This window comes from Tetrao urogallus (genome assembly GCF_951394365.1).
Source record: "Tetrao urogallus genome assembly, chromosome: 6".
NCBI lineage: Eukaryota > Metazoa > Chordata > Aves > Galliformes > Phasianidae > Tetrao > Tetrao urogallus.
Window position 1 is genome coordinate 13,293,482 of NC_136819.1, and position 24,654 is coordinate 13,318,135.

The 24,654-nt window shown below is 38.2% G+C and overlaps 1 protein-coding gene across 1 annotated transcript; it reads left to right on the forward strand.

The window, feature by feature from the left end:
- On the forward strand, nucleotides 1-24,654 carry NAP1L4 (nucleosome assembly protein 1 like 4; the record flags this gene model as incomplete). Its single annotated transcript, XM_079537410.1, has 16 exons — nucleotides 1-359; nucleotides 1,429-1,468; nucleotides 3,592-3,623; nucleotides 4,803-4,864; nucleotides 6,205-6,304; nucleotides 7,105-7,246; nucleotides 7,377-7,463; nucleotides 8,990-9,115; nucleotides 10,574-10,645; nucleotides 12,760-12,899; nucleotides 14,211-14,356; nucleotides 15,926-15,948; nucleotides 16,509-16,628; nucleotides 16,925-16,954; nucleotides 18,252-18,308; nucleotides 24,616-24,654. 16 exons carry the CDS (start codon nucleotides 1-3, stop codon nucleotides 24,652-24,654), a joined length of 1,575 nt encoding a protein of 524 aa, XP_079393536.1.

Consider the following 24,654-nt stretch of genomic DNA (forward strand, 5'->3'; position numbering starts at 1 on the left):
ATGACCGCGCTCGTCCGCTCCGCGTTGCCTGGCGGCGGGCCCGGCCTTCCCCCGCCCTCCCCGGGGAGTGGGGGAGGAAGCAGGCGAGAGGCTGTGCGCCTCGCAAGCGGCTGTTGCGGCTCTCGGCCCGCAGCGTTCGGCTCCGGTCAGAGCCTGCGGCGCTTCAATCGGGCGCGGCTCTGCTGTTTGACCTCGGCCGTGATCTGCTGCCTCCTCAGCCTGCTCTGGGGGTTTGCTTTGCCCTTTGAAGGCCCCCGTTGTCCACGTTTCACGTTTTTGCTGCTCCAGCGGGTGTTTACCACATGTAATAACGTCATAGGTCGGATTTGTCTGTTACGTTCTGTAACTTATCTCTACAGGTAGGAAGGTAGAGAAGCAAGTATGTAAATTCTGCAGTGAAATCAAAGCCCCTAGGAAATATGTTTTTTTTTTAAGTCATCTTTAAAATAATATTCCCTCATACGACTTTCAGGGTGAGCTGGAGTACTGCTAATGTTCAGGGCTCATGGATCTGGTCAGCAAGTGATTTTTTTTTTTTTCATGGTTGCTTCTCGTTTAGAAGCATCAGAGCGTTATGTTTGCGGCTGCACGCAGAGCTGCTTCCCAGCAGGTCTTAAACGGAAGTCATAGCTTTCCCTTCTGATTTGTTGTAGATACAAAAGCAGTAATGTTTGTGGGTGGAAAGCTTCCTGTAAGTTCAGGAGCCCATTAGTTCCTTGCTTTATGTTCTAGCTGTGCTTAGAATGGCTTTTGCAATGAGACATAGGCTTCTTAGTGGAGAAAACTTATTCTCTGTATGTTTTCAGGGTCTCTTGCCATTAAAGCTGCCTTCTTCGAGGTGTCACTTGTCCTTAAGATGAACTTTCACTATCTTAGACTGTTGGAGATATATCCTGTGTATGACTGTTTCCTGCTCTTTTAGGTGACTGGTGCTGTGTGACATTTGTTGTAGGCAAATTGCAGCAGCGTCTGTTGTGAGACAGGTGGTTGCTGTAGGCTCCTCCTTCCCCTAAGCTCTGCATCTGTGTTAGTTATTTGAAAATGATTCACTGTCCAGAAGTATGGATTTGGCCTCTAATTGGTGGTGATAATGGTTACAATAATACAGTGCTCTTTTTTAAGAGTTCAGTAGTGCTATTATTTTTTTCTTCATTGTTTACACGCTGTGATTGGGGGGAAAAAAAAAAAGTGAAGGCTCAGTGCTTTGTGTCTGTGCTTTTTCAGTGGGATGTGCATCTCATGTTTTATCTGAAATCACCTTGCTTTGTCCTTCCCTGCTCCTGCCAACTTTTACTGAACAGTTCTATTAGAAATTCTGCAGCTGCTAAGTCATTGGTGGGCAGCTGTAATGCTACTGGGAATTACAAGCTGTTTGGGGAAAGCTTTCAATTTTTTATTCATATACTTTTTTGTTTGTTTGTTTTTCAGGACTGAAAGAAAAACTTTGAAGAGGCAGACCGGACTTAAAGTATGTATTTGTATCAGCAAATGGTGTCTTATCAATTTTCGTTTCTTGTTACTTATGTGAGTGGCCTTTGTCAGAATGTGCCTAATTGATGTCTTCCCGTGGAGTTTAAGTCAACTGCAATGTGAAAGTTATGTGTATTGCAGAACCTTCATCCCACGTCTTCCAAACATGAATGATGAAGGAGTGAGAATTCTGTTTTTCCTCATCAGGGATGAGAAATTTTTCCTTGCAAGAAAAACATCACAAATAACAGAGGAGAACATTTGTGCGTGGAATTATTTTTTTCCATTGGGCCTGTGACTGGTCCTGGGTTGGAAGAGAAGAGTCTTTAAGGCTAATTTCTAAGTAATGTGAGTCTGCATTTTTAGTTGCTTACTATTGCTGCCTCTAATAGTGACCAGGATCATGTATCTTGTTGGCTGAACTCTGGTATTAGGTCAATTTGCTCTCTTAACTTTTTGATCCTTTTTTTTTTTTTTCCTGCCTTCCGTATGCTGTGGAGGGAAAGATTCATGTGTGCTCCTTTATTTCTTCAGCTGTAAGATAGCTGAGTTCCTTCACTTTGCTCCACAAGATGATTGCTTGTGTTGTCACTTTCTCTTGTTATGTTTAGGGCAAGAATAGGTGTTGCCAAAACACGTGTGTGGGTTGCTGACTCAGACCTAGTTAAGGAGAGAAAGGCCCTTTGTCTGTTCCTGGTCTTAATCTATGGGATATGGACAGGGCAATTTTTGGTACGTATATTAGGCAGCTTCTCTATGGAGTAGTCAAAAGAATACTTATAATCTAAAGAGTATATACTTTTCAATTCAATATAAGTGCTTGTGAAAGTGTTACTTTTCTCATCTAAAGCAGGACTTAGCATTTTCCAGGTGGAGGAGTGTGCATTCTCAAGTCCTCCTAACTGCTGCTCCAATGCCACTAACACTTGTGTTCTCCTGTGGTGTAGCAATCTTTTAGAAGCTTGGCTAAAGATCAGCCTGCTTGGGCATATAGACAAGAAATCAGACCTCCTAAGAGGTAAATTTACTCCTAAAAACAATGAAAAATTCTTTTTATTGTTAAACCTGACCCACATCTGTTTTCTTGAAAACCTGATAGTGTAAAATCAGCTGTATAGACTGTAGTGATTACTGGGATTTGTAACAAACTATGCTTAGAAATGGAGAAGGGGAGGTGGGGAGGAGGGAAGGAACGGGGAGAGGTGTAAACCAAAAGTAGATCTCCTGCAGTGTATGACAGCCTGGTTAAAAAAAATATATACCAGCAAAATAATTTAGGTAGTGTGGCCCTGGTGTCTCAGCAGGGCTCATTTGGATCTTGGGGGCTGGGGTAGCTGTGTTAAACTTGATTTCAGCCTCTGCAAATACCAAGGTGTCAATTTCCATGCTGGTTTTTTGTTTTCTCATATGCATTCAAGGCAAATCCTGAAGTAGGGGATTTTTTCCTTTCTAACTGCTGTCAAAAAAAAACCACCATAACACTCTTATGTGTAAATAACTTCTTCAGTATTTTGCTTCTTCTTACTTAATGTTGTCATTCTGTATATCACAGCAGAAGCAACTATGCACAAATAGTTTTGATTAGACAGACATTTTTCTGCTCAAGTGACATGAGAAAAAAGTCTTTCTGATGCTGTAATTTATTTGAACTTTCATCATTTTCAGATCAAACATTCTAACACAGATAAAAAATTCATTACTTGCTGTGATACTGTCAAGGAATTAGAAAATAATATGCTCATTTCTTCCTCTTTGGGTTTTTATTTTTAAAAAAGAATGCAGAGCAGCTCAGGAAACTGTGCCATCTGTTTTTAGAGTTATTCCCATTTGTAATGTTTCTTCCAGTTCATATTTAACAGAATAAAAAAATGTTTGAAAGGGTGGGATGAAAGCACTTATTGTATTGTTTAAAAAACCGAATCATTTAGATTGGATATTATGGAAGCTGTTCACTTCACTGCATGAGTTCATGTGTGATGACTTTCCTAGCAGAATTAGCAGGAGCTGATCTATCTTGAGGTCTTAAACATTGCCCTGTTGTAATTCTTACCTTCTGTGTTGAGGTAAATAAGAAAAAGGGTTCTATTAAATAATTTCTGAACTCTGTATTTCAATTTACAGGTGGATACAGGCACACAGATGGCAGATAACAGGTATGTTGGACCGATTTCTTGATGTCTGGTTACAGATGACTGTGTACTTGGTCTTGTGGGACAACTTACCTTTCTTTTTTAAACCTATGAAGAATATACTACCAAACTTGGATAAGAATAAATGGAACTATTTTCTGTAATTAGACTGCATTTCCTTACAGCAAGGTGAATATGTGTGGTGCACTGCAAGCCACGAGTGTCACCTGTTGGCTTCAGAATTGCTGTTACTGGGTTAATGTAATTAGTGCTGTCTACACTCAGGTTTTCAAGTTCATGTTGAGACTTGGTAAAAGCTTGAAGAAATCACAGATCCTTCTCTGTTTTTCTGATCTGTGTGATTTCTGCATGCAAGACACACTTTTATTTTCTAGCTCCCATACTGTTTTTAGAACAAATAGCTGTCTTTAAGCTGGTATGAATACGTGCATGAAGCTGCTCTTTCAGAGCTTGCATTGCACCAGGATAAGCTGGCCTATCCAGCAACTAAAAAATACTCAGATGTGTAGTGTCCTTTCTCCTTTTGTGTCTGAGGTAAGACTAGTTTCAGCAATACCCAGTCTGTATTTTGCAACCTCTAAACTGGCAGAAAACATTAGGAGTGTTTGCCCGCTGTTGACTCATTCTGAGCCCTCTGTTTTTGCAGTGCAGGAAGTGTGATGGAAGGCAGGAGCATCTCTTTTTGGAGTTTAAATGAACGTTTTTACTATTAATCAAAACAATTTCTTACAGAAAATCCAAAGAGCTTTGAGCACTTGTTTTAAGATTTCTTCTTACCTGTTTCTTTTCTGATATTTTTTTTCTTTGCCCCTTACACTAAAAAGGTGTCTCATGGTTCTCATTTTAGTAATAACATTTTCCTGTCCAGGATGACTCAGTTACGTGTTTAAGGGCCAGTTGTTCATCAAATGAGATGAATTCTGTCAGTCAAGGTAGCTTGTGTTCTTTCAGTGTTGTTTTTGTTTAATTTTTGCCTTTCTTTTGCTTCCTGTTCATCTTGGAAGAATTTATTTCATATCCAGACTCCAAATTTTGGAAGGCCTGAAGCTAAAAACATGTCTTTTCTTGTCTTTCAGTGTTAGTAAAACTTTACATAACATTGCTAATGAAGTGTACTGCTGTTCTTAAATATGAACGCTACTGCAAAGCGTTGCTTATCTCATGCTATGGTTTTAATTCTAGTAAAGCAGAAGATACTGCTTCAGATTCTGTGGAGGCTGCTAAAAATGCAAGTGACAAAAAAGGTAAGAGATGCATAGTGTTCAGCAGCATTGCAAGGGTGGAGTAAAAGTTTTTGCCTTCTGTTTTGAAGCTCCTTTATCTACATAATTGCTATTGAAAACAAAGCAATGGTTTCCAGGCTGTTTTCTTTCTGTTATTCAGACATATCCTTCCTGTTTGTTACAAAGAAGAGCAAAATAAGGGCTTCATTAATGCAACAGTAAAAATGTTTTTGCATGTAGGATTAGGATGCTTTGCTGTTGCATCTAATAGACACTTGCAATAAAGCCTATACAGACTAGTTTTGATTATGCTGCTATATCAGCATAATCATTAAAGTGAACATTCCTGCTGTTACTGTGGCTCTCTGCTATCGTGTTTGTGGCGAAATGCATCTTTTTAAGAGTGTCTTGAAGCTTTTATTTCTCATTTGGAAGATCTGTTAGATAATGCTACGGTTCCGTTTTCAGTAATGTAGTAAATTTGTAAGCTGATGTGGAGCAGTAGTGTATTTCACTATGTGGTCATTACATTTCACATAAACTAGCAGACATCATGGAATAATGTAATAAAAAAAATTTAAGGGGGGGGGGAACAACAGTGTAAAACTTCATCAAGTTAGTGTGTGCTATGCAATTTGTTAATTGCTGTGTCATGTCTGCTGCGAAGAGCAGTGGGAAAGAATGGAAAGATCAGGAAAGTAAATGTCTTTGTGGTACATTTGCCACGTAAATCCATCTAGTGAGGATTTTAACTCGTAACCTGAACTGGTTTAGGTCTGATCTCTGGTTTAAAGAAACAAAAACAACAAAACCCCAGGTTATTCTGACCTCTCTCTTGATTGTTCTTTGGGAAGTTGTGTAGGTTGTAAAAATACCTTGATAGAAAAATTAGTAATTATCAAGGAAGGCATCATAGTGCAGCATTGCTTTGTGTGTAGTTCACAAAGTTGCCATCAGACTTTCTTGGGAGTTAGACAAACTGGGAAACACTTCACAGATTTCTCAGAAGTAAATCTCTTTGTGTTTAGCAATTTTATGTGACTTATGTAGTAGAGCTAGCATAGGGGGAGGATAGAGAAACACTGCACCTTATGAGAAATCTGGAGCAGGAAATCTGCTTGCCAGTGATGTGCTTTTTGCCTCTCTGTTTCCAAAGAGAAGGGCACACTTACTATCATTGTCCATTCTTACCTTTCTGAAATCTGATTCTTAAGTAGTTTTGCTTGAGTTATTAGTTCACTATAACGGTGATACCTGAGGAATGGGAAATAGTGTGTATTTTTGCTGCAAGACTCGTAGTCTGATGTAAGTGCTGTAAATGTACTCAGATTTGTTTTAAGAATGGGTTCCTGTCTTCATAGAAAAGCTGGCAGACCAGGTGATGCAGAATCCACAAGTCCTGGCAGCTCTACAGGAACGACTTGACAACACAGCACTTACCCCTTCCAGTTACATTGAAACGTAAGTACAGAGCATAACAACCTTCTTGGAAGACTGAAAGCATAATAGAATGTTATTACTATATAATTAGGGTCAGAAATTTGAACAAATGACTCATTAAGTGAAATTGTTGACTTAAACCATGATTCAGTGGCCTACATATGGAGGGAAGAGCTGAGTTTTACTGTACTTGGACAAACTTCAAAACAAGTTGTTGCCTCATTAAGTAATTTCCGTAGCTTTTTTTTTTTTTTTTGGCTTGAGAGAAATATTTTCCCCCCCCTCCCACCTCCCCATTCACTGTTTCTTTCATAATCTGTCTTCTGTTAGGGAGTGCTGATTAGAGTTGCTGTCCAGAGTGTAATTTGAAGTTCAGGACTTACAAAGCTACTCATTTGCCTCTAGTTTGAAGCCTTTATTTTGATAGATGGGTAGGATTACACTTAAAAAAAAATATATATACACAAGATATATCTATATCTTGTTTTTAGCAGAGACTTGTGCTTTTATTTCTTGACTGGGACTGGAGGACTTTTTTAATTATAATTATAAAATCTATCATTTTTTTTATCTTCATATAAGCACCTAAAAGTTTGAAGTACAGTTTATATGAGTCAGACTCAGACTAATGAATCCATGAAACTTTCCCTTGCAAGTGCAGTTTGGGTGGAAGAGAATCTTCTCAATATGCTTGAAAAGAGATATTGATGAAATACACATATTTGACACAAAACACTTAAAAATTACATTTAGCTGTGAAATGTTAAATAATGCTGAGGCAACTAACTTGTAAGCTTAAATAATGATTTAATTTTTTTTAGTTTACCAAAAGCAGTGAAAAGAAGAATTGATGCCTTGAAACAACTCCAGGTGAAATGTGCCCACATAGAAGCTAAATTTTATGAAGAAGTACATGATTTAGAGAGAAAATATGCAGCACTCTATCAACCTCTTTTTGATAAGGTAAGAAAACTGTAAATATACCCTTGTTTCCTTGCAGCTGTGTCAGTTCTGTTTGCATATATGTAACTTTGCTTGTATCAGTAGCTCATGAAAGAAAAAAAGTTACATTTTTAGGCTTTTTTTTTTTTAGAGGAGAGAGTTTATTAATGGAGAAGCAGAACCCACAGATGCAGAGTCAGAATGGCACAGTGAAAACGAGGAAGAAGAGAAGCTAGCAGTAAGTACAAATTGGGCTAATGGACTACAGATATATCAGATGTATTCAAAATAAATCCCTGTAAACCATTTTCCTTTGAAAAATTAATATTTTGGAGGGGAAAAAAAGCTTCTATCAGTCACATGCGACTGTGATGAACATTATTTCCCATGAGGGCTTCTAAATCCACAGTTCAGCATTTTTTTTCTAGTTTTTAACTTGAGGAAATTGTTGCTTTTGGTTGCACTGTTCGTAACCTGTTAGCAGTGTAATTCTGTTAATGGGTTCCATTCCGGTGCTACATGATAACCCCAGGATAAAGGAAGGCTGGCTGCTTGTTTGCCTGTCCCTTTTATGTTGGGGCACATAATTAACTTTAATGACCAGAAATATAAATTAGACCTGCAGATGCCATGTAGTCATGAAGTGGCATGGACTTAAACAAGGTGTGCTGGCTAGTTCATTCTTACTGTCCTCTAGAATAGAAACTATCCAGACTTACAAAAGATGATCTAGTAGGTAGGCTGCCTTCCAGTTTACTGTCATTGTTTTTGGAGAAGTATACACACCACTACGTGTCTGTTTCTCTTTGTAAGAGAAGCAACCTGTTTATAATGCTGTCTGTCTTCTCCATTCTGCTAGACTTGTTTGGCATCTTTCCCATGTTCTTTTTCCCTTTGATTTCCTTTGAATAGCAAAGCAAATTGCTCTTTTTTTTTTTCTAGCTGGTCTCATGAGATTTAGCGTAATGCAAAACTGAGTGTGCAGAAGCAAAAAGCTTTCTGAGGCACGAATGCATAATTGACTGGCAGTATTCTATGGAGTTACAGCTTTGGAAACGTCTAGATGGCAAGGGAGCTGCTGCTTCATCTTGGCTAGCCTGGGAAGCTGCTGTTTAGAAGAACTCGTTTGTTTGCTGCCATCTAGTGGTGCAAAAGGAGAGGTGCAGTACGATTAATTCAGACTGCAAACTTTCTCGTTTGAGAGCTGGAGAAGTTAACTGAAGTCTTTTTTTGTGTGTGACGTCAGTTATGTCTATGTATGGGACCAAGATGGCAAAATTCATTTTCATTGTTACTTTCCATTATTAAGCTAAGTATTTTGCAAAATTGGGAAGGTAGGACAATTTTAAATGGCAAATCTGCTTAGATTTTTAGATGAGGCACTGTGAACAGCACAGGAGTCTACAGGGAAGAGGTAATAGAAAAACATGCTGTTCTACATCTTTGTTAGTGGAAAGAGAAACACTTTTAATTTTTTTCCTTCAGTTAGTCAAATTACTGCAACTGCCATTTGCTTATTTAGTCTTTGTACAGAAGAATTCCAGATTACTTGAAAGTAAATCTGAATTTGATGTGTGTAAGTTTAGCTGTGCAAATGAACCTTGTGTCTCTTAACTTCATTTGCTGAGGGAAAAGGATTTGTTTTTTAAAATGTGGCTTAAATGCAGCTTCAGAGTTAGCAAATTCTTTGTACATCTACCTCTCAATATATTGAAATCATGATTCTTCGTGATCTTAAGTGTTTCTGTATATTTTTTTCCACAGGGAGACCTGAAAAATGTAGTGGTAATAGAAGAAAAAGCAGAAGCAGAAGAGATAAATGTCAAAGGAATTCCAGACTTCTGGTTTACTATCTTTAGGAATGTAGATATGCTAAGTGAATTAGTACAAGTAAGTTTCTCTTCTGAAAAGAGTAATTTCTGTCATATGATGAATAGCTGCTATTCTTTTTTGTTTGCTAGCTAGTGCTTAGAAATTCATAAAGGCCAAGTGCAAGGTGCTGCATGTGAATCAAGGTAATTTCAGGCATTAGTTACAGGCTGGAGAATGAATGGGCATGCTGAAAATTGGACATGAGCCATCAGTGTGTGCTTGCAGCCCAGAAAGCCTTACAGTATCCTGGGCCTCATCAGGTAGCTAATATAGCTACTACTATAGCTAATAGGGCAAGGGAGATAATTCTTCCCCTCATCTGTGCACCTACCTGCAGCAATGTGCTCAGCTCTGAGGTCTGCAGCACAGAAGAGACATGAACCGATTGGAGTGGGTCGGAGCTCTGATAGAGCCTGTGATCAAAGGCTGTTAGACCTGGATAAGAGAAGGCCTCCAGGAAGACGTTTTTGCAGCTTTTCAGTACTTAAAGGGGTCTTTACAAAGATGAAGAAGCTTTTTTCAAGAGCGTGTAGTGTTAGGACAAGGAGGTAATGGCTTTAAACTGAAAGAGGGTAGACTTAAATTAGATGTTAGGAAGAAGTTGTTCACTGTGAGAGTGATGAGGCACTGGAACAGTTTGCCCAAAGAACTGTGGATGCCTCATCCCTGGAAGTGCTCAAGGTTGGATTGGATGGGGCTTTGGGCAGGCTGATCTAGTGGAAGGTGTCCCTGCCTGCTGCAGAGGAATTGGACTAGATTATCTTTAAAGGTCCCTTTCAACCTAGACTACTAGGTTGTGTGATTTGTTCTGTGATTCTCTGAATGTGTGAGATGCTAAATCTTGGGGGTCTTCATAATCTCTAATACTGTTCCTGAAGACACTTGAAAGGCTGGTGATGGACAAAGTGAACAGCAGACTGAAGCTGCCAAGCAGGATGTGATTTTTCTTAGAAATGGTCTTGTAATGACTTCTGAAAATATGAAAATGGAAGTTTAGAGCTTATAGATGAAATGCTGTTGTAGTTAACTTAGTCCACCAAAGGACTGTTGTTTTCTTTTTCTCCTCAAGAGTACTGCTGTAGGTGTACCTGTGGATGTGTTCACTTCATGTTACGTATGTCCTGTGGTCCTCAAATATTAATGTAATTGCTTGTATTACTGTTAAGGATTAATTCCCTGAAGCCTATACTTCTGTGAATCTCGTCAGCAATAAATATCCTGAATGTATCATTTTCAGAAATGGTCATGAAGCCTAGCATGGTAGCTGGACACAAGGCTTTTTTGTTTGAGAGTCTTACATATCAGAATTGAAAAAAGAATTAAAAAGTCTCGATCCAAATCTGAACTTTAGCTGTGATATTTAGATAATTACAAGATTTGATTCATTCTTAAGAACAAATTGACAAGCAAACTAGATGTAAGTTTTGGTCTTCTAAATATTGCCTGCTCAATAATAAATTGCTTTTGTCTTTTTAGGAATATGATGAACCAATCTTGAAACACCTACAGGATATCAAAGTTAAGTTTTCTGAACCTGGACAGCCTATGGTGAGTTTCCCACAGATGCTTCAAATGAAGACTATAGTAATGATGCAAGCATTCTGAACTTTTCATTCCATCCTCTTTGGCTAGAATATGTAAGGTGTTTGTTATTTTTTCTGGGCTAGTATTTTCATGCTTTGGCTTTTAAAATTTATTCAGCTTTCATAACAACTTGCTTTTTTACCATGGGCCAGATGTCTTTGTTATTGTAGTTTCTACATTCTGATTGTAGCTGTAATCTGGCTACTTTCTGCGTAAATGTTCTGTCTCAAGTTCCAAGTAAACTTATTCATATGGAGGTTACATGGTTTCTTCTGCTGTGGAAGTGGATGGAGGTGAAAATGTGGTTGCTACTTGCTATATTGGACTTGCTGCCTTGTCTTCGCACTGTTCGTAACCTTTTGACAGCATATTCCTGTGAATAGGTTCCATTCCAGTGCTACAACAAATCCAGTAATGGAAGGCTGACAAATTCCATGTCCCTTCTTTATTTGGAGACACTCCTAACCACTAGATTGAAAACTTTTCCAGTCATTTGAATGTCTTGTCTGAAATCTTAATTAAAAGTTGTGGTGACTGTGGTAACTTTGTACAGCAAAAATGTCAGATTACAGGTGTGTGACACCAATTCTGTTGTGGATTATGCTTTGCACCTGAAAGAAATAGGCAGTAGGAATTATTCAGTTTAACTGGTGCTTTCAAAGTGCTGCTTGTTACAGCCTGTATATAAACTTTTGCCTGCAGAAAGCTTAAATGATTTTTATTTGCTTTTATTTACACTTGTAGAAATGTATGTATATTTAGATAAGTAAAATTGGTAAGATAATTACTTTATAAATATCATCTATTTGGTCATCAGGACCCAATGCTAGCATACTCAGACCTGGGAGATGAGTATAGGTGTGACTTAAATCTCCCTTTATTTTAAGCTACTGATTTGTGTATTTGAGCTTTATGAGGATAGGTTCTTTTAATCCAGGAGAGCTGTAAAAACTCGCATTAGCTAATACGATATCGAGAACAAAGATATTTGAATAGGGCTACTGGAGGGGTTATTTCAGCTCTTCAAATAGTACTTGAAACTGGAAGCTTCTTACTATTGTCTCATAATTGGCAGATATGAAAAGAGATGCTGAGATTTAGTCTTGGCAAAGAAGTTTGTCTTGCCAGGACGCTGTGTGCTCAGTAATGCCACTGGTTACCTATTAATGACCTCAGTGACGCTTTGTGGGATTATCTGGCTCTGAGCGTTCGTCACTGGTGTTGGATGAGCTACATTTGTGACTCTTCCCTTGAGCACATGCCCCAGAGAGGGATTTGCCTTACTTAAAGAACACTTCTAAATCGTACCTGGGTGTTCTGACTTGCTTTAAAGTGGAAGTAAAGCTGAAATAGGCTGTGAGAAGCCAACGCGCTTGGTTCCCAGTGCGCTCCTTTCCTTAATCTGTAAGCACTTGAGTTGAGGAGGCTGCTGCTAGCAGACTTATCGCTTCTTGACCTCTGTCCTTCCAGCTTTCAAGCTTTCAATCATGTGAGGAAATACGTGTGGTTGTAGAAAGCAGATGGTGAGGCAGAACTAAAGGGGCCTTTGGAATGTGGGTGAGGAGATGAGCCTAACATGGAGCCTTTTATTCTCCACGTAAGATGCTGAATTTCTGCAGTCAGTTTTCAGGTGCTGCATGACTGGTGCAAGCAGAAGTAACTGCTGCAGTCTGCAAGCAGTTAAAGTGTGCGTAACCTTAGGCTTCAGTTTATTAAGTCAGGGTTCTTCTGCAGGATTTCCTGTTTTTAAATGAACAAATACTTTGGTTCGTGTTGGAGTGCACTGTTTAAATTCAGACTCACATGCATGCATACCTATTGTTGATGAAAAGTAAAAATTTGTTTCAGTCTTGTAAGATCATATCACTGACTGCTCAGAGCAGGTGGAAGAGCAGAGCCTGATGATGTTATTCTGAAGCCAGAGCTACCTCAGAAAAATGGCTGCATCATCCTTAGTCAGGAGATGAATAATAGATGTCTATGCTTCTGCTGTAGCTGTTTGTTTAATTACTGTTAGTTCTGCTGATTTCAAAGATAAAAATCAGTATTAACAAAACTATAATGGAACTTTCTTCTAGTCTTTCTCATTAGAGTTCCACTTTGGGCCCAACGACTACTTTTCTAATACAGTCCTGACAAAAACCTACAAGATGAAGTCAGAGCCAGACAAGACGGATCCCTTTTCATTTGAAGGACCTGAAATAGTTGATTGTGATGGGTAAGGAAATCTTGAAATTCAACAACTAGTCAGTTTTCCAGATTTTTTTTTTTCCCCTGGACTGTGATAATAATTAATGAAGATAAAATAAAGATTTTGCTGACTTAAAAACTAGGAGTGATGTAAGGAAGGTGATGTTAGCCTCAACATGCACAGGTATGTGTCTCTGTGTTTAGTGTGTGTTTTTATTCTTGTGTCTTTCAAGTTACATAGATTATTAAGGAGGTAACAAGCCTTTCAGTTCCAGATGACTGGATGAATTCATTTTAGTTGTTGTATTACATACTCCTGGGCTTTTGCTCATCAGCAGTTTTAATTCCAGCAGTACTTTTGAATCTGGCAGGAGGTGGTCATACGTATCATCTGTTGTTCTCTCAGCCTGGGGCATGTTGGCCATGTATTTTGGTCTTGATAGTCTTGGCTGTGCACTTCCAAACAAAGTCAGGATGCAGCCTCCTTGGCTTCCTGTTGCTTTTTATTTTTGCAGGGACATGTTTTTGTGACATTTCATTCAGGTTACTTATCAAACACACGACTTTGACCTATAGGCTGAGATATCTTGGGGCACCTAAGGAATACTATGACACTGTGCTTTGCTTAGTTATTTTTTTTTTTTTTTACCCCTCCCATTAAAAGAGATCTGACTGTCACTCATTCTTTGCTGTGTATAGTTTTGAGTAAAACTATATGTGCATGGAGAATGACTGTTAACTGGGATAAGTATCAGTTTGTACAGCAGTGGAAAGGAGCTAAAAGTTTGTTCTTTCTAGCTAGCTGCATCTGACTGCCAAGTCAATCTGAGCACTGTTCTTTGGAGAGTTAAAATGTGCCTCTTGTTGGCCACAGTTCATGGTGCACTTATTTTTAGGGCAACTGGTCACTTCTTGACCTGCAATAAAGGTACACAACTTATTGTTTCCTGCTGGCCAGGATGTTGAAAGAAACATTCTTAACTGTTGAGGTGTTCTAGATTACCTGAATCACATCCTCAGTTATAAAACCCAAGTAATTAGGCCAAAGAGGTCTTTAAAGCATGGGTGGTTTGGAGGACAGTGATTATTCTGAGGAAACAAGGTATTCAGCTTTTTCATTAAGGGAAATACTTTTTATATATTTATCCAGTATGTGCATTGTCTCTAGCACTGTGAAGCATCCTAAATATCTCAGTCAAGTAGATTGAGTCACCTGTGTATGTAGCTTTGAGTAGGAAATTAGAATCCATTGTTGCTTTGATGCTTGTTGATTCAGTGCTTAGGTCCTGACCCACTGATGTCTTGTATTAAAGTGCTGTTCCCCACGTGTTGACTTTAGGTGCACTATTGACTGGAAGAAAGGAAAGAATGTTACAGTTAAAACAATCAAGAAGAAACAGAAGCACAAGGGTCGAGGCACAGTTCGGACGATTACTAAACAAGTACCTAACGATTCTTTTTTTAACTTCTTCAGCCCAATAAAGGGTAAGCCTGGAAACTAAGAAGTTAGGATTCTTACGATATGCTGTACATTTTGTAGATAAACACAGCTTAAGTCTGCAAACTGTGTTTGTTCTGCTGCTCTGTATGCTTCTTACTGGGGGAAGATAGCAGGTCATTTTGGGTTGTTCTGTATAATTTGACAATTAGGTGTGCTGTATAAATGGGATTTCTTGTGTGCAGAGTCTCTTGTTGAATCTCCTACAGGAGTTGACTTCCTTTACCACAGGATGGCTCCCTGCATCAATTTGAGGCTGTTAACTTGTGAAGAGCTCTCTTCTAATTCTGGTTGCAGTTCCAGCGTAAAGGTTTCACTGAAACCTTTGTGTTAAGCATCAGAACGTTCTGCAGGTTCTTCTGTGATTAATTACAGTGATCCACAATGCTCCACGTTGTACCTTCCTAATTTTCCTGTTTGATTTTAATGCTACATGTATACTTAAGTATTTAAAGCAATTTGGATATATTCTAGGAACGTGCTCTCTTTCAGGCATCTCCCACTGTATTCTTTTTCAAATTTAGATGGAAGAAGCGGATTACAAGCAGAATAGAACTGAACAAAATCAATACTAGGACCTGTGATTCAGCTGTAGGCTTTTACAAAATACCTGCCCCTTCTAAATCCCATTGCAAATCCCTGTTTGTGCAGGAATGAAACAAGTGTTAAGTATTCCCAAAGTTGGTTGTTTCGTACAGAAATATCCTTTAACTTAATTTTTTTTTTCTTACATGAACAGTTATGTAGGTGCTGTTTTGAGAAAGGGATAGTGATTAGTTAACCTCATGATGATTTTATACTGGGTTTTTAATTATGTAAAGGATATACTGTGTAGCCATGTAAGAAATATCAAAGCTATGGTATCTGTTGGCTGTTAATACTACATTTTCAACTTGAGAACAGACAGAACCAAATTATGCATTTTGCAGTAAGTTCACAGTACCTGTGGCACTTGAATGGAGAATGGAAACCTGTGGGATTTTCTGTTAGTTATAAACAAAATGATAACAAACAAAACAATAGGAGTCCTGTTCCTTAATTCTGTGCAGCCTACTTGTAACTGTGTTTTGATCGTGTCTGTCCTGGTTGCAGCATCAAGCCTTTTCTCACAGTACTTTGCCAACTCCTCATGACGCGTCAGCCTACTGGGGAGGATCTGAGTTTGGGGGGAAGAAGATTTATGGTGCTTTAGAAAAATAAAGCTGCTGTAATCTCAACACTTGGGCAGAAATGAGCAGTGTTGCTATTTGAGGGGGAAAATACGATCTGTGTGCATTTGTAGAAAGGTTATTTCCCATGCAGAGATCTTTGATGTTGATGGTAGCTTTGGTGCTTCTGTTATGGCATACAAGGTGCAGTTTGTGGGGTTGATTTTCAAAATGGATCTGAATTGTCTTAAAGGTATAATAGTTAGCTTTTGAAGTCGTCTTTAATCACACCAGTATTTCCTGGTGTGAGAAAGTGTATTTGTACTGTATTTTGTCATCTGGAATATTGAAGAGGGCTAGACTATGCAAAAGTGCTTGTATTTACAGTCTTTTTTTTTTCCTTTGCAGTATCTGGTGATGGGGAGTCATTGGTAAGTTCACACTTCTGAAATGGTAGCATTGCTTTGCCATATCTTTGCTACGTATCTTGATATCAACTATTCAGATTCTTTAATTGAGTTTTGTTATTTTGCTTTTGCTGACGTTGAATTTCACCTTGATGAAATGAAAGATACTGTTGCCTTATTGGAGTAATTCTGTGATATTTTGCTGTTGCATGTCTTACAGATAGAGTATGTCTGTGACTGTCACTGTTGGGAAAAGGTCATTTACTTTTTCTAATCAGTCAGCTGGTAACCAGCTCTTTACAATTCTGAGGCAGTCTGAACAATGTGTCAGGACCAGCAAAGTCAATGTGAGCTTTTATTTAATGGAATGTTGTTTTAGCAGTAACCTCTATACAGACAAAGAACAATTCTAAGTGGCAGTTCTGAGAATCTGGATTTAGACTCAGTATTTTTTTTTCTGTTGCAGTTAAATACTGGTGACTGGAAGGTTGATGTTGACAGTGAAGTGATGTTTCTCAAACCTGTAATGTTTTTCTTAAATATTTTTGTTCAAGCACTTTTTTTCACACTGGTTTGCTTTGCAGGATGAAGATTCAGAGTTCACTTTAGCTGCAGATTTTGAAATTGGGCACTTCTTCCGTGAAAGGATAGTCCCACGTGCTGTGCTTTATTTCACAGGGGAAGCTATAGAGGATGATGATAATGTATGTATGCCATCAGCATTTCGTTAATTAGTCACTGTGTACATAGAAATAGTCTCTCACTTCTGTGATTTGTCTGGTATGTAGTTGTATTATGGGAGAATAACGACAAATCTGAGGAAGTTGCTGTTACTTGGGAGTAGGAAAGAAGCATTCCATTTATTGTAAGCTCTCAATTCTTGTTTCTGGAAGAAGCTCAGCTTCAGATATTGCATTTCAATGTAGTAGACCTGTTACTACAGAAGTTTTTATGCAAGTATTAGCAGATCTCATTAGATCTTTTTGGTTTTGTTTTTCAGTTTGAAGAAGGTGAAGAAGGTGAAGAGGAGGTGAGATGCATACTACATCTTCTATAGATAACTGATAATTTACTGTATTCCAGTTTCTGAAGCTGTGTAGGATATTCTTTCCAAAGAGTTCAGCACAAGGAGTTCAGCATTCCTGTATTGTAAGGTCTATGTATGTTTCTTGTCTTCCAAAAAAAAAAAAAAAAATCCAGATTTTTTGGTATTTTGAGAGCTACTTTGACACCAGTCAGAAATAACTAAACTGAAGCATTTTTTTGAGTGCTGCATGATAAAAGACATCTCAGCATCATTTAAAAATATCTATTATTTAAGCAGTAGTAGAACTTGTTTTACAGCTGTTAGTTGTCATAAGCCTTGAGACTTGTCATTGCTTAACACAAGGTTAAAAAGGAAGAGGAAACAACTACTTGGGTTAATGGTTTAATTTAGAGTAAGAGTTCTGTTCTATTAAGGGCTGTGGTCCGTTTACTGTAATGTTAAATGAATACAAGCATCCCGTGAAAGGCTTTGCACAAAACCAGTGAATACACTGATATATTTGACAGGTAATAATGTTTTTATTTTACTATTTGTGTGGGGTTTTTTGCTGGTTGGTTAAAGGAGCATACCTGAATGTCGTGAAGATCACCAGAGTAGGATTAATCAAAAGTGATAACACTGGTGATCTAATGCAAGCTGACAGCCTTCAGCATGCAGTTGCTTGTCTCTACTGTAACTTACAACAAAAGGAGAATTCTGGGATGTTGAAGGTTAACTGTGTTGGTTGTTTGTTTGTTTTTTTTAAGCTGGCTCTTGTTACAATTATCCATGTTTTCAATCTGTCCCAAGTGCCAGGTTAATGTTGGGGTAGTGATACTTGGATATAGGTGTGTGTGCAGCAGCACACAAATACTGCAAAATCCTGCACAGGAATACTGAACTTAGCCGCAGTGTATAAGCTCTCTGGGAGGAGGTCAAGAGAAAGAATAAACTTAGACACAAATGCTGCTTATCAGAACTGCAGAATTCCAAATAATGCATCAAATGAGATGTCAGATATTGCTAGGAGTCTGCAGCAGCTTAGGAGAAAGTTTACTGTAAGTCTCGCTGGATCTTATGAATCTGTTTTAAATCTTTTTAGAAGATGTTGCTTAAAGATTTCTGAGGATGCTGAATTCTTTTAACCTAGTCCAACTAGTTTTAATGTTGACAACTGAAACATCTGGCATACGATGGTAAATTCACTTGCTATTTTGTGGTTTTTTTTTTTCCTCCATTGCAAAAAGTTGCACTTTTAACCTGTTTTAATTTCTGTTAGTTTATCTCTATTTTGTCATAGGAGTTGGAGGGGGAAGAGGAGGGAGAAGAAGAGGAAGATGCAGAGAGTGATCCTAAGGTAAACAGTTCAGTGTGTTTAAGCGTCGTACAGGCCATAATTAAAAACCATAATTAAGCTTGCAGCAGTTTGTGAAAATATTAATAAATCAAGCAAAAACTCCTGGCTAGCTCCTGACTGTATTGTTTTCATCTTCCACAGTACTCAAATTCCTCTTAAGTGAAAAATGTAAAGTTTGGGTAAATATAAATTAAGAATGATGATGATTTTTTCTGGTCTCCCAAACCTGCAACAAAAGAAAGATAACTTCTTAACTTTGTCCCTTTAGTTCTTAGTGCTACCTCTGTGTAATAAGTATCTCTCTTCCTTTAGGAAGGTCTTATTGCAAATATTTTTCTGTGGCTGAACTTCAACTTAGAGTTGGTCTGACAAGTCTCAGCTAGCTCATTTACTTATATTCTATGTTCAGAATTATTCTTTTTGGTTCTAATGGCTGCGGGTTAGATGGCACGTGTCTGTCTGCACTCAGTTAGAAATCAAAAAGTTAGTTCCCAACTTTAAACTTATGAGAGCTGGTTTAAAATTCAGCCAGAGGGGTAGTGCTCCTTCTGATAGGTATTTTTCAATCCTTCAGTCATATTAAAGCTGAAACTTAGCTTTAGTAAAGCTGGGACAGTGATATACTTCAATGCTTTTAGTTCTTAAAACATCAGCTTTTAATCTTTTTTTTTTAAAGGCACAGATGAAAAAGTGCTTGATCTTTGGATGAAAGTCTTAAAGCAGCCTAACACAGCGCTCTTGTGACTTACATACATCATATTGCTAGTAAATGCTTATTGTCACCATATCAAGAATTGAACTTATTTTTCATGGACAAGAAGTCTGTATTGTGGGAAGACTGTAGGATGACAGGAATGTTCTTGCTCTGTTCTGAAGGATCAAAATGCAGTAGTGTACCTATAGCGAGAGAATTTAGACAACTGAGGAACAAAATGTGAGTTCTGAGTCAATATATATTCATGCTAAAAAAGACACAACGGAGGAAGTGTGAAATCTGGCATTCTATAGCAAGGACTTTTGAAATACCTTGGAAGGTTGTAGTTGTTACCTCCTGTATTATTTTGTGCATTTCACTTTTCACTCATGCTGACAGTTCCTTTCAATTTTTTCCCATTCAGGTGTAATTTAAGTCTGTTTATCATTCATACATTTCTAGGTAAGGTGGAATTCCATTCATACCTAACTTCCAAGAGTCCCATTGTAGCCATGCAATGTAGTTTGTTTGCTAGTTTTTGTTTTGTTATTTCCTTGTATGGGTTAAAGAAAGGGGGGATTGGAAACTAGCTTTTATTAGTAACTTGGAATAATAGAAATAAATGCTTACAGAGATGAATGCCTTTAAATCATAAGTAGATTTTTCAGAATGATCTCCTTGCCTTCCTGGCACAACTTGTGTTTTGCCTTTATATCAGACAAACTGTGTATACTAGACTGAAGATAAAAGATACTGAGACTTGTCAGACTTCATTTTTCCCTGTTTCTGATTTCATGTTGCATCTCTTTACTGTTTCTAGTGTACTTGCAAATTCTTACATATCTCCTCTGCTCTCCTTGAGAACTCTTGTAAGTCACTGACTGACTTGATATGTCCTTTCCAGCATCCATATTTTTACTGTTTGACAAATTCAGTCAGTCATTCTGAAGAGACTTTTTCTTCAGTGCTTGTGATTCCAAACAGGTTTTGTTCTCTTGCTCATTTGTCTCTTTTATTTAAAAGAAGTTTCTTCAGTTCTGTCTTGTCATCTTTCACGTATCTCCTCATGCCTCATATGCAACACTAGCTGCAGCAGGTTCAGTGCTTCTTTCCTAGTACGTTAGGCTTGTATGTTTCTTTTTAATTGCTTATGAGAAACTATATTCTTTCCATCTCCACTCAAGTATTGCCCTTCTTTGCCGTTGTTCAGTTCAGCTGTTATTTTCATTTACACTCTGTGCTTTTCAAGCCAGCCACACTGCCTCAGCCTACTTGCACTGTCTGTTCACCTGCTGTAGCAGAGTATCAGAGCCTCGTTTGTCATGACAGCTTCTATGGCGTCCTGCTGCCATCTTGCACAGCTATTTTCCCTGACTACAGTTAAAAATTGTTAGCTGCTGGCTTTAGTTTTCCAAGTAAAAATAGAATTCTGGGTTTGCCTTTTAAGGATGGTGCCCCAATCCTGTTTTCCATTGCTGCTTATGTTCACTGTGTTAACTGGGCCTGTCTCTCCCCATCCCTTGCCCTTCTTTGCCTCTCAGTCCATCCATCCCTGCAGCTTTTCTTGTATCTAGAGTAGCTTTCATTTTCACATACACCAAAGTAATGGTTCTTCAGTCTATTTTTGTTTTGTATCCAGTTTTTCCTCATCAGTTGTTCCCGTGTTACCTCCTTTATTGTTGTGCTTCATTTGCTAGATAAATGTCAACACTCTTCTCTTTGCTTTGTCAACTCTTTGTCCTTCCTCCCTCACAATCCTGTCAGATTTGAGTACATTTGAGGTGTTCAGTTAGGACCAGGTCAGTATCATCTGTTACACAAAGGACTTACTCTCTGCTATGTTGTAAGTTGTGGCTTTGGAAGACTGAGTAGTCATATAAGTGGAAGTAGCTTCAAAAGATATTTTGACTAGTATATTATCTTGATAAGCTGCATTATTCTGTGTGCTTGCATGCCCTGTTCCTTTAACTGCCTTTATTTAACATTACTGACTCTGTGCTTGAATAGAGAAGTAGTTAATTGGGTAATTTAGAGCACTGGTATGATCTAAAAATCTGCTGCTGGGTAGAGACCACTCATACACTGGTGCATTTTAGTCTGTCTTCTCAGAACAGCAGCAGAGGAATTTGTTCTGAAAACAAATGTGTTGCTTACCTTTGTAGCATTTTCTCTGAGGAGGAAGAAGTTCAGAACTCTCTCTTAGCTCTGGTTAGCTATGAATTTACCTACTGTGCATGCATTTGATGTCCTGGCTTTCTTTTCAAGGACATAAAGAAAAGGAGTAAAGAGTAAAGGAGTAAAAATTAGCTCAAGGACTTCAAACTGGAGTTTATTTTATGCTAAAACAGTTGCAACTTTGAAAGGCGTTTTTTCTGCTGAGCTAGAAGGATCATCAGCTTTAGTGCCTACTGTCTGTGTTGATTCCACTGTTGTTGGCAGCAAGATATGTTTGGGAGTCAGAGGAGATATTGACAAGCTGCCTGGCTGCTTTAGCAGATGAAAGCTTCCATTACACCAAAATATGTAAAAGTAAGGAGAGTGAAAGCCTGATTGTTCTTTGATTCAGCTAGAATATGCCCTGCCTAATATGTTACAGATGAATAGAAATATGGGTTGTTTTTGTTTTAAGTAATGATATCACGTGAAATAAAGATGCAGCTTGAAAGCTACATATATTAATTCACTGAGGTAAATGACATGGCTGCTTTGCTATGGAAGCAATTGTGTAGAGAAGTCTACTACTTCAGGCCTGCTTTTCTTCACTATTTCAGCCCTCAGATCCCCCAAAAAATAGCTGGTGAAACTTTCTCATGAAATTCGGTGCTTGTCTTCTCTCCATAAGCAGTTAGTGCAGTTTAGCTGATATGATGGCTGATGTCTGAAGAAGTGGTCTGTACATAGGCATGTTTCTTGTGTTGATCTCCAAGTAATCAAATTCCTGAAGAATCAGAAGAAAAATGCTTAGGTGCCCATTCAAGCAAAAGAGCGGTGTTATAAATAAAAGGGACAAAAGTTTTACATTGATTTGTTAGCAGAGGAGGAATAAAAACTAGTACATTTGAAAGTAGGTGGGAGTCTCACTTCAGTAGCTTATATATCTCCATTGGAACAGTTTCTCAAACTGGAATGAAAGGCTCAGTAGTTGAAACTGCTGCTTACACACCATAAATAAAATGAAATATTTGAAAGATGTTAAAATTTAAAAAAAAAAAACAAAACAAAAAAAAAAAACACCAGTCATTTGAACTGAAGTCATTGCACAAGACTTGGATAGGTAATATCTTTATGACAGTAAGAATTCTTACGTGTCTGTGTAGCAGTGGTAATGAACTTCAGCACATTTAATGCTGTATTTATTTTAAAATAATTCCTTCTCATCTTTGCTGGTTCTGATCTTGTTGTAGTCTTCATTGCCTGGCTTGAATTGACCAGTACTTTTAAGATACCTTGGGAAGTTAATTTAAAGACAACACGAATGGAAATCTTGCTACAGTGGGGGAAATAGAGCAGAGTTCATACAAGACTGGTAAATGGACTTTGGTAGTACCTGGCTGTCCAAATGTTATCAGCAACCTGGGCATCATGGGAAGAGCAAGCTCAAACTCATGGCTTTGTCTGTGAGAGTATGGATGCATTATTTCAGTCACAAGAGCCTGGGCCTGGATCTTCAGAGCTCCATTACAGGCCAAAAAGGAAAGTGTTGGCTTTTGTGTGCCTGGTGGGACAGCTGTGACTTGAAAGTGTGCTCATTACCTTTGCTTGTGCACCTTACTGCTTCACCCTGAGCTGACTGAGTGTGAAGCATCATGGAGCTCGTGTACTGGCTTGCTCAGCATGAGTCGTGTGGTGCTACTGAAACAGTAGAAGAATGATAATGCTGGAACGTAGATCTCAGATGCTATCTCGCTGCTTAGGCCCTGCTTAAACACTTGATAAGCATTGCTAAGATAGTTTATAACGTTCCTAGCTTACAGCTGACAGCATATCTGTCAACATTTTTTCTTGAAAGTCTCTTAACAACTGGCATGTATATGAGAGCCCTTTTAAACTGTACTTTTTTTTTCTGTTTGTGAGTAATAATCAACACTGAAAGGTCCTTAAGAAGGAACTTTTGAAGTCTGTGTAATTCACAATCTAATAACATATCTAAATGCTTACAAAAATAAAGATGAGAATGAAGAAATTTATTAGCAATTATAAGAGTTTTGGTTGACTGTTAAAATTTGGCCAGAATGGCTGCAATGGTCAACCTAATAACAATATATAATGTTGTGTAAACATGTCTCTCTTCTTAAGAGGGATTTCATGCAGTGTTTAGTCCTGGCTCAGTGAGAATGAGTTTGTGTTACTTGGGAACCCAGGAAGATGAGAGAGTGCAAAGCTGAAGTTAGCCAGATGTGCTGGGGGGGAGGGAACCACAAGAAAGGAGTCTGGAACATCTCTGGTGTACCTGTGTAAAAGACAAAAATTGGCTGTATTTCAGTGGAAATGTTACTGCTATAATTCAGCCAGTGAAGGGAAAAGTAGTTAGGTTTAGCACAGCAAATGGGCAAATGTCCTGAGAAGGAATCTTAGTTACACTGCTGCTTCTTCAACTCGGCAGAAATCTTAAGTTCTTTTATCTCTTGGTCACTTGATGCGTAATTAACCCTTGCATGCCTACTTCTTTTGCAATGTATAAACTCCTCCAGGATAGTTAACAAGAAACACCTTGTTTTGAAGTCTGTGGTATTCAAGGTGTCATGTTTTATAGCTGGTTTTTTTTTTTATACTAGAATTCAGAAATTTTTGGTGACTGTTATTTTGTTTATAGTAAACCATAAGAAAAGTCAAGGGAGAAGCAGGCAGCACTGGAAAAAGTCTTCTGCTTTGTAAGAGCACTGATTTACTACAACAACAAAAAAAGCAAGATGTACAGTGTAAAACGTGAAGTTCTTAGCTGTTTGAGTACTTGTTCTCTTTCCCAAGCACACACTTCCTTTTGCCAGAGGGGAAATTGATTTACTCTCTAATGAAGGTGTTTCTACTTTTGCATACTCAATTAACATATGGACTTCTTGCCTGGTGTTTAACTTGTTGAATAGTTACCTGCTGGTGGTGCAGAACCCAGAAGAAACCAGCACATTAATTACAGTTTTATCACCTGAACAAAAAAGGGCAAGGCTATCAAGTAAAAACTCAAGTCATGCTGCAAAATAAGCAGCTCGACTTCACTGCTTGCCTCCCTCCTCCAAGTCGGTGAGGGAGATGCAGTTTATTGCTAAACTGTTTAATATGAACTGAAAGTCATACTGAGCCTCTGGTTGGGGAGGAATAGGAAATGATTTGCTTTCTGGTTTGTTTGAACCTTGGCCTGCTGGATGGAGTTAAGCGAATGCAAATGTAGATTAAAAAATAGTAGGAAGTATTAAGCAGTTATGGGGGGGGAGGGGGAAAAGAAAGTGACTGCTGTTGAGACCTTTATGATCTAACCTGAGTTTACATATAACTTTTCTTGTATGTTAATGATCTGTAGTTAGTTTAAAGCCATCTACTCCAGTTATTTTATTCATTGAAGTGCTTTATTGCATGCTGTTTTGTTTTCTAACTTTTGTTCTTTTTCCATTTAAACAGAAAGATTCCAGCCAACCTGCTGAATGCAAACAACAGTAA